This window comes from Protopterus annectens, chromosome 2.part2 (assembly GCF_019279795.1).
Source record: "Protopterus annectens isolate FY-2018-M chromosome 2.part2, PAN1.0, whole genome shotgun sequence".
NCBI classification, from domain to species: domain Eukaryota; kingdom Metazoa; phylum Chordata; order Ceratodontiformes; family Protopteridae; genus Protopterus; species Protopterus annectens.
Genome location: NC_056730.1, coordinates 540,723,120 through 540,733,599, shown reverse-complemented (window position 1 = coordinate 540,733,599; position 10,480 = coordinate 540,723,120). Strand labels below are relative to the sequence as shown.

Sequence of the window (10,480 nt, the reverse complement as noted above, 5' to 3'; positions counted from 1 at the left end):
ATATGGCACCACGTAGCTGTCATGGTATGTTCTGGTATCACTGTCTCTTCTTCTTGGTAAAATAAACAGGATAACATTAATATTTTTAATAAATATTACTGATTATACCCACTCTGATCAAAATGTTTAGGATGCCCAACCTTCTGGGTGGACACTTTCTTGACTTGTACTGCATACACAACTGAACAAGTCACATCCACTTGTACAAATAATATGCACAAAATGAAGCAAAAGAAAAAAAAGCTCCCTAGTAGTCCATACTTTAAGTTTTGGGGAACCTAATCCATACTTAGTACTAATCTATGAACCTAATTTGTCTCTTCTTCCATCTGTTAGTCAGGATTCTTGTGTGAGGGTGACTGCTATCCCCTTATATGTTTTACTTCATTGTGGAGTGAAAACATCTAATTTCAACAATTGCCACTTTGCTAACAGATTGTTTTCAGCTGCCCACTCTTCAATGAGTAAAATATATAAAATGGCAATATAATAAAAAACACAGTTGCTGAAAATATAAAGATAATAGCAGAAACATTTAAACTTTGCAAAGTACAACGCCATGCTAGAAAATAAAATGAAACTTTTGGTTAAGAATTCAATCCAGCAGTACCAAATATATACATACACACACACACACACACACACACACACACACACACACACACACACACACACACACACGCTCGGACCGAACATACAGCCAAAAAAACAATTAGTCCAGCACACAACTAAACAAAGCATAAACAACCATATCCCACCTATTCAGGCAGAAAAATGAGTCTGGAGACACTTAGGCCCACTGAAAAGCTTCTTTATTCTGCCATCATCAAAACAGTGGAAAACAAGTGATTGCCTGATCAGCAGCAGACAACAACCACAGACTGGTAACCAGTTTCACCACCTGGCATCCTCAGTGTAAAACTGCTGGTTGGCTATATTTATACATATATATAAATATACAAATATAAATATATATATATATATATATATATATATATATATGTGTGTGTGTGTGTGTGTATACATATATATATATATATATATATATATATGTATGTATACATACATAATATACATACATAATATATATATATATATATATATATATATATATACATACATATACACACACACACACACACACACACACACACACGCATCTCCATATCAACTCATCAACAAACAACCCCCACATACTTTAACAAACATATACAAATACTCATTCAATCCACTTGTGCACACACACACACACACACACACACACACACACACACACACACACACACACACACACACACACACACACACACACAAAACCAGACTTGTGATTCCTACCTAACCCTACCCATGTTGCGACCAACCAGGTAGAGACACACTCACTGACACATACATTTAGTCTCCCTCATTCATGTCCACTCAGACACCCACAAACAAGTCCACACACATACATGTAGTAACACATCCCCCCCCCCCAACATTTTCACTGAACTTTCCTGCACTGTGAGTATGCCCACAGGAGTGAATGGATGTCTGCCAAGCTTTTACAACAGTCACATATTCCTCCTAGTGTAAAATTTTACTGTGCCAACTGAATCGATCGGCTGCTCAAATTAGGAGTCATGGGGACAGCCCATGGCTAATTAGCATTAGCCGCATTCCCTGCCTTCATCCATGAATTAGATATCCATGCTGAAGCCCCCATCAGGGAAAAAACTCAATGTTACAGCAGTCCATAAATTCAAAAGGTTTAGTGTGAAGTGAAAATCTTAGCATAATGTCTGGGTTAAGTTTGCTCCATCACCCAAAGCCTTTCTGAATCCCAGGGACTGTGAAGCTGACCTACATGAAATAAAATGTCAGTCCCAGAAAGGCTACAAGCAGACCTGCTTAAATGTATTCCTTCTGTAATCCTGCTTCTCATGCTGGTTGATATGTATAATGCTTTAACTATAAAACTGTCTCCATTGCTTTAAAACCAGGCACAGATCTTGATGATGAAACCAGTGCCACTTGTGAGACAATGCACAACTTGGATGCAACTGGGCAATATAGTGTAGCTACAAACATACAAAAGTTTCCTTATTCTAAGGTACCTGGATCTAGTTCCTGACAAGTGAGGGGGCACAGCAGATCTGGGTGCTGCTCTCTTAACTAAAAACAAAATTCAGATTCTGCCTTCATTCAGCTGTTCAGTGGTCAGTGTTCAGTTTTGTTAAAAAACAAACTCATGCTCATCTGAGGCAATCTTGGCATCCATAACCAAAACTATCTGGGTCCAATACTTTACCAAGCCAGACATTTAAGGAGTTTTGAAAACTTGGCAAGTCACAAAACTTTAAGGAGCAGAAGGCAAGTACACAGCCTACCAGCCATACACTAAATGCTGCTCCTTGTCCAAGAGGTAAATTTCAATTTCTCCTGAAAATTTCTACCTAGATTTTTATCACCCCACAAAGAACTGAAATTGCATACAAAAATGAATGCATTGCTTGTCTGAAGTCGTTGTTGTTTGCCTTTCGGCTTTTCCCGGTTAGGGGTCGCCACAGCAGAACTCTGGTCTGCTAATGATTTGCAGTTGGTTTTTATGGTGTTGAGTTGCCAGCCCAACGCCCAACCTTCAACGAAGGCACGCTCATTCAACGCATGTCTTTCGAACGCCCACTCGACCGCAGGGAGGACATGCAGACTCCACACAAAAGGCACTTTCAACCCAAGCCGTGAATCGAACGGGAGAACCTCTTGCTGTGAGGCAACAACGCTACCGCTGTATAAATCTTTAATCAAAGCAGATTAACAGCACATGGTTTATGACTGCAAAGTTCTACAACCTTTTTGGGAAATACTTCACTGTATCCTGCAAGCACTGTGGTCTAACTAATTTATATTAACTAAACTTTTTGCATTGTTTAATGCTCTTATTCTTGGATTTGTACCTAAATCTCATTTTCTGGTGCTTATTAAAAACAGCCAGGAAAACTAACCTAAATAATTAGAAAAATGAGGTTATGCCTTCATTTATAGAATTTATAAATACTGTCACTTCAGTGTGTCAAAAAGAAAAGCCTACTAAGTTGAAAACAAGAACAAAAAAACACAGAATAAGAATATAATTACTGATACAATTAAATCTAATAAAGGAGAAATATAACTCTATGTTCTACAATCAGTTAGTAATGTTTGACTGTTTAATGAATCTTAGTGATGTTCGCAGTAAGAATACTTGTGCAAACAGTCATTTCTTTTATTATGTTAGTCTCTTTGTTCCAGTATATTATATTCAATAAAAATAGTGGAAAAAAACTAGCATGAAAGTTGTTCTTTTTCAATAAGCTATTGACAACTGTTAATGCTACCAGACACTAGCAGTAGCGAGGCCTGGGTACTTAAACTTGGAGGCCTCTGCTACTGTACAGTGACTGGACTTTGTTATTGTTCTTGTACCATAAGCAGCAGGATTTCCAGGCTCAGGCCTGTATCTTGTGATGGTGCTGCAGAAAGAGCCTTAGGATGGAACTTAGTATCTGGTAACTAGAACCTGGACTAGCAGTGTAAATGTATCGACAGAGGTCTGACAGGGAGCAAGTAAATGAATTCCACTGCCTGTTCACTTTATTAATGATGGAGGGGGCCGGGGGGGGGGTGGACAAAGTGTGTCAACTGGTCTGGCAACCTCATGCCTCAATGAAACTGATGGGTTCACTATGGCTTCATGCTCTCTGCATGTTAACTATTTAGGTACTAACTTTTCTGACTTTTTCCATTTTTCCTGCATGCCTTTCTTTTTAGTCAAGATCTTGTGCTTTAGGCTACTTACAAAGGTTTTCCAGAAGGGGGAAGGCTGGATACCTCCAGCATTAACAAGACAAGCTTTTATAGTCAAGAAAGTCTTACATTTCTTGGCCTTTTGAAAACACAGTTTTCTTTTTTAATGTGGCCCTGCACTTGCAGGAGGACATGCTGCTGGTCTCACTCACACTAAAAGGCACTGTAAGTGATAGCCCATAGGTGCAGGAGGACTTTGTCTTCCACATGCATACTTACTTATAAGCTTTACTACGGATATAATGGACCTCAAAATTACCAGTAACTACAACAACTGGTGAAATAAAAAAAAAAGATAGCCCACTGGCACAGACAGATAAATCTCTGAGCAACCTGAGTTTGATTAGTAGAAAGATGAATACGCCTATCCTAGGGGCAGGGATTGTGCCCGGCTTCTTTCTTGTTGAGCTCTGAAGAGGCCACACCTCAGAGATATACTGCGTGAAGGGGTGGAGATGAGTAGGGCAGAGCAGTCTGGCCACATTATGGGCGCCGGAGTGGGGCATGCATTCAAAGTTACTCCCCCCATCAGTCACCTAGCCTGAAGGTGCTATTGGCAAAGGCAAGCATATCAGAGTTAACAAAAAACCCATACAGTATGATGATCACAGCTTCCTTACTTCCCTCAAAAGTGTAGAGGAATTGTTTTTTTATAGCCACCATGGTCATGAGGCCTCTCCATTCAGAGAGATGAGAGACACCTGGCAAAGGAATACACCAGGTTGCCACATGGCACTAGCTCCAGTCCAAAGGAGCTATAGAAGGAGCTGAGGATCTGATTTCAGTAGTAAATTGGAATTTAAAAAATGGGTGGGAATGGGAGTGGGCTGCTCCACATTTTAGCTGTACATTACAAGAATTTTCTTGGAAAGGGACAAGGTCACCGAAGGTAAGGGCATGCCTGTACAGCTTTTAAATTCAATACAGATAGACGAATGTTCACCATCAGTTACTTTTCATTAATAAGGCTTTATAGGGTAGTGCAAGGAATGGCATTAATTTGTGTAGACAGCAGCATACCCAGACAGGTTATGGGGAGAGTAAGGCACTATCCTTGTCAGATGCACATTTGGAAGAAAACACGGGGATGAGTGACTACAATGCTACAATGCGGAAAACAGGATGTAAGGGTGACAGCCAACTAATATTGTAAGAGGCAGTGCACAGTCAAGGACAATGTTCTCCTGGAAAGGAGTAGTTGTGTGAACCATTCTTTCTGTCAATCGAGTGGCCATTTGCCCAAATTCCTGTCTCCAGTTCTTCAAAGAGACATTGAACTAGAGGCAACAGAAATTTATAATGTACTATCAAGCTCATACTATCAAATAGGTACACTAATTTGTGTCTTTCGGCTTTTCCCGGTTAGGGGCCGCCACAGCGGAACTCCCGTCTGCTAATGATTGGCAGTAGATTTTTACATACTGGCTTGCCGGGCCTAATGCACAACCTTCAATGAAGGAACGCCCATTCACGTATGTCGCCACACAGAAGATGCTCTAACTGAGAATCGAACGGGCAACGTCTAACTGTGAGGCGACAACGCTACTGCAGCACCACCACCGCAGTATAAAAAAGTCAGTTAATTCCTCTGTTTTTTAAATATTAACCAGTAAACAAGAAAATCAAAGTGAACACAAAACATTTTGCTTCTCAAATGTACCCAAGTGAGTGCCCATGGACGCTTCGGGCAGTGAAACTTGCAGGACTTCAGTGTGATGTGTCAGAGACAGCAGGCTTTTTTGGCTCTTCCTGCACAGAAATGTCAAGGAGCACCTGCTAGTCCATTACAATGGCCCAGTCTGGAAGGAAGGTGCTTAGAATTAACTTGCTGATAAGGTGAGTGTTTTCAGTGAGGTCACACATTCTACTGACACAGATACCCTGACATGCTTCAACAGTGTGTGTGTGTGTGTGTGTGTGTGTGTGTGTGTGTGTGTGTGTGTGTGTGTGTGTGTGTGTGTGTGTGTGTGTTTGGGGGGGGGGTAGAGTTTCAGGAGAGATAGCTTGCATTTTGGAATTTTTTCCAGTACTTTTTTAGTGTCACTGTCTTCTCCTGTCTTAACTGTTGCAGGGGATACACTTAAAGGCACATACTTTGGTTTAGAGGGGCAGAGGAGCAATAGCTGAATATGGCTGGGTTGCACAGAAGGCAGGAGTGCCTCTCTAGGCAGCAGGGTATTTACGACATATGTGCCATTTTACTACACAATGGCATATGTGTTTGTAGCATATGAGTGCAATCACTTTCCCATTGTGTAATCCTTCTGTAGGTCCAGTTTTGTTAGACAATAAGGCTATTTCACACTCATCTCCATCTGTATGGCACAATGCCTGTGGCACTGAGTTGACAGCAGTCACAAGGACTGCCTCTCTGCAGGGGGAACATGGTTTTCCTGTTGGAGGTGACCTGGCAGGTTTACAGTACCCTTTGTTTCTGCTTCTTGGGGAGGGGCTTCTATCCTAAAATTGGATTGGAGGGGGTTTCTCCTGACCTCACAGTTTCAGCTGCAGAACCAGGTGGCTGCATAAGTGCAGCATCAGCCGGATGACTGTCTTAGCAACAGACAGTGGTTCCTGCCAAGGCTAGCGGAGTTGAGCAACTGAGACTCACTAACAACCATGCCATGGAGGGAGCAACTAGCCATGCTATTTGCCATCCGGATATCTGAGTTTGCTGCCCTCTTGGATGGTCTAGCATCTAGACGTGAGTTTGATGCCCTCTGAGATGCCTGGTATCCAACCATGGCAGGACTCCACCCTATAAACAGCCTGGTATTTTCCCTCCCTTATATGTCATTGCACATTTCTTGTGCATTGTCCCAACTTCCCCATCACAGTTTGTTCACCATTTGCATGTCTTGTCCACCCACATTCCTCCCCTCCTTTTGTGTGTCACCCCTGTCTTTCTGAATCTGAGTTCTATGTTTGTCTATCTGTCCCTGCTACCAGCCATTTTTCTCCAACCCACAGTCACCCTTCACAACATTTTCCACCTACTTTGACATCTTATAAAAGGGTCTCTCTCTCCTCTACAAAAAATATATTTCACACCACCCCCTTTCATACCTCGTGATTACTATTTTGTGTTTACCTTTGCCCCTGCTATTCTCAGTTCCTCCCTAATTGCAAGACAAAGTTGTTAACTTGGAAACAGACCCAGAGCTTCCATTCTGGTATCTGTTATTCTACTCTTTTTTGCTGGGTTAGCATGTGATGCAGCAATGCGATATGTCACTATGCACATGAGTGAGGAGTGACTCTTGCTGGGAATGTTATATCTGCCATGATGGCTATGCCCTTTACTGTATTGCTACTCCAGTGGCTGTAGGGCTGCATGGTACTGTTTCTCCTGTTATCACTGCATCCTTCTTTACTTACATGGTCCTTTGCTCAGTATCCTGGTGTTATGCACTGTTTAATACATGTTTAGCTGTGAGCCACTTCAAGCAATGACCTTACTACCATTTAGTACTGTGCTCGTATACAGCACTGTCTGTGAATCCTAGCCACTGTTTCTCCACTTGTAATAAACAGAAGGTTATGTAAGACATAATGCTTAGAAAATTTTAAAGGAGAAAGATTGCTTCAGGAACACATAAGGCTTTATATTCACTGTCATACAGATTAATGGCTGGCTGTGTTTTCACACATTTTTACACAGCTAGAAGTCTTATTAAAAATGTTCTCAGTATGTTTTATAATGTAGGATATGTCACCCAATTAATGAAAGCTGTTGGGAACATACATTTGGTAATAACTCATTTCAGTCATACCTGGCATATTTAATTCTGATTCTTCCAGGAAAGATTAGCCACACCTTTGAACTGTTTGTTCCAACCCGGTGGGAAAGGACAAGTTGCATTAAGTATACAATTTACTTACTAATGTTACCAATTCTAATAGCCAAGAAAGATATCACAAAGAAAATAAAAATATAATGTTATTCTTACAATAAGAGGATTCTGTCTCCTCTTCAAACACAATAAACTAATTTTTCCAAACACAAAACTGATGCCTTAAGCACATGGCTGTTATGGTAAAAGAGATGTATCTTTCCATAGTAATACTCTTTTCAAGAGTATTTTTGCCTTCCCCTCCTGATGACTAGTTAGGGACAAAACTGAACATCCTGATATTATATTTTATCAGTTGTGAGATGCATATCAACATTTCTTTGCGTATCGTTAAATTAAAAAAAATTCCACATTCTACCCCGGTAACCAAAAGGTAAATAAAATAAGACAAAAATAATAAATAAAATATGCTTTCAAATATATTTAATAATGCATATTCATTTCTTTTAATTTTTCTGAATAGATGTTTTTACCTTATTTTAAAGTGGTAGCCATCACAGCTTTTTATATTAAAACTGAACAGAATTTTCCAGACACGAAACAATGAGACAAGATGGCAGCACCAATGACTTTCAGAAAGGTCCTACCCCTACCCCCTTTTTCTAGCAAAACAAGGTTTTTCTAGTGAAATCCCATTTGCTGTGAAGCTGGTGAAGCATACTTGTGACAGTGTTTAGACATTTCTAATAAGGTTCCATTTTTGATTCTAGACAAAGATTCTAAAACATCCCTGTAATAGGTCAGAGTACTACAAAACAAGAAAGGAGGTATTGTGTTTTTTTCCCTTTGTCCAAGAAGAGATGCAAAATCACATGAAATAAACAAAACATTCATCTTTAGCTTTAACACTAGGTAAAAAAAAAAATACATAAGAAAAAGGTTGGTGGCTATCTTTCAGTTTGGCAGACTCATGATGTAACAACAGGATGTCTGCAGCAAGTAAATGTTTCAGTTTAACTACAGTAGTTTATGAATAATAAATTAGTTTAATGCTGTGGATGATCTCCAACTTTACTTTTAGCGAGCCTCTGCTGAAGGTCAACAAACAAGTTCACATACACTACAGCAAGTATGCAGTTATCAGGGATACAGACAAAAATGTTTTGGTATTACGATACCATTCTTTGATTTGTGCTACATATCCAGTACCTTCTTACATCACTCAAGGTAATCCTGCTGTAACGATCAGTGGGCAGGCTCAGTGAGGCCTGCAGCCTGTGCTGGAGTAGTGGCTTGGGAGCAAAATGCCAGTTGTGAGAAGACGGAGAAATGTGAAATGTCAGTGGCAGGCCAGTCCTTTCTTGTAAAAGGAATTCAAATTTTCCTGCAGTTCCCAAAGGCCTGCATCTGGCAGACATCAGATAAGTGCAGACGGTGCAAACAAATGTCTAGCAGCAGGTATACTGTGCACATACCATACCTCTCAACTGTCCAGATTTTTTTCATCATATTTTTGTTTTGTTCCTCATAAAATGTATAGGGTTTTTTTCTGGCAAATGGCTAAAGACTGAAATCAATAAATAATGACAAACATTTGAGCTCAGATTTCATATCCTTCAGACAATTTATTCTAGAAACTTTCTTTTTTAAGTTTATAAGAATGATATTTAAAATATGTCGTTTTCATGGACCTTTGCCTCGCCACCACATTATTTTAGGGTGTAGACAGATTTCTTGTGCTAAGAGTTTAAGGGGTATGATGTACATTTAAACTCACTCTACTGACAATGATGTTACTCCAACTTCTGCTCAGGGTGAGGGATGAAACTTTGGTTAAAGAAAGCCTGAATGACTTCAATCTGCCTTGTGGTAACTTTGTGGGTCCACAGCTAAGCCATTGCTCATAGAAGAAACTGATATGGGAGTGGTGTTACGAAAAGCTCCCGAATCATGAGGTCATCAAGGATGACAACAAAAAGACACACGTTTAAAAACAGAATGTACATTTTAATAAACAGGTAGAGAACACAGCAGTAAGGACATCTGGGATAGACTAGTAAATGTCAGTCTTTTTTATGCATAAACTACTTGGCAATATGATAAGGCAAACGAAAAGGCACTGGGATCACTACTGCTCTAGTATGATCTGTGCAGTATTCACATGATTGCATCCTTTTAAGTAACTGCTATTCTAAAAGGAAAAAAAAATAGAAAAGAAAAATATTAATTATGCTACCATGTTACAAACAAATCATACCTACCCATACTCTGTAATGAGCGTTTTATGAAAACCATGATATTGTGTCAAGAGATGAATTAATAAGATAAGATTAATTAGTGTTAATAATGCTTCACTATAACTATACTAAAATGAAAATAAATCATTCATACTTCTTAAGGGTGTGGACTGTGATGTGGAAAAAAGACACATTTTAGTATGAAATGCTGCGCTACTAACTTACAAAAAGATGGTATCTTAACAAAAATACTACATGGAATGTTGATTTCTTACATACAAGTCAAAACAACACCTATAGTCTAATAGGAAAACAAATGGCGTAACTAAAAGCTGAACAGCTGTTATCTGCTTTTCTCTTCTACTAAACAAACAAACAACAAAAAAATTCAAGAGGATTTCTACAAGTTACTGTGGGGCTGAGAGGTCTACAGAGATACTCACATACATACAAAAACAATAACCCTTATCCATCCACTATTAATGTGGTACAGGGAGCTGAATAATCCTTTGTAAAGATCCAGCTGCATGACTCCCTATAGTCTTTCAACTTCTACTTCCCCTCCAGTAAGGAAGTTTTTGTGATAACTGTCCAGATAAAGGTGAGGTTCATGAAAGGCACTCCCAC

The 10,480-nt window shown here is 39.6% G+C and overlaps 1 protein-coding gene across 4 annotated transcripts in view; it reads right to left on the bottom strand.

The window, feature by feature from the left end:
- The window catches only part of LOC122795706, a 1,598,363-nt gene that overhangs the window by 125,483 nt on the left and 1,462,400 nt on the right, over positions 1 to 10,480 (bottom strand). For 2 of the 4 annotated variants that reach the window (XM_044064005.1, XM_044064007.1), the window contains exon 13: positions 1 to 52. This exon is cut by the window's left edge and continues 89 nt beyond it. In XM_044064005.1, the coding sequence (XP_043919940.1) occupies positions 1 to 52 (52 nt within the window). The remainder of the gene's footprint in view (positions 53 to 10,480) is intronic. The other 2 variants (XM_044064006.1, XM_044064008.1) reach the window with 1 other exon arrangement.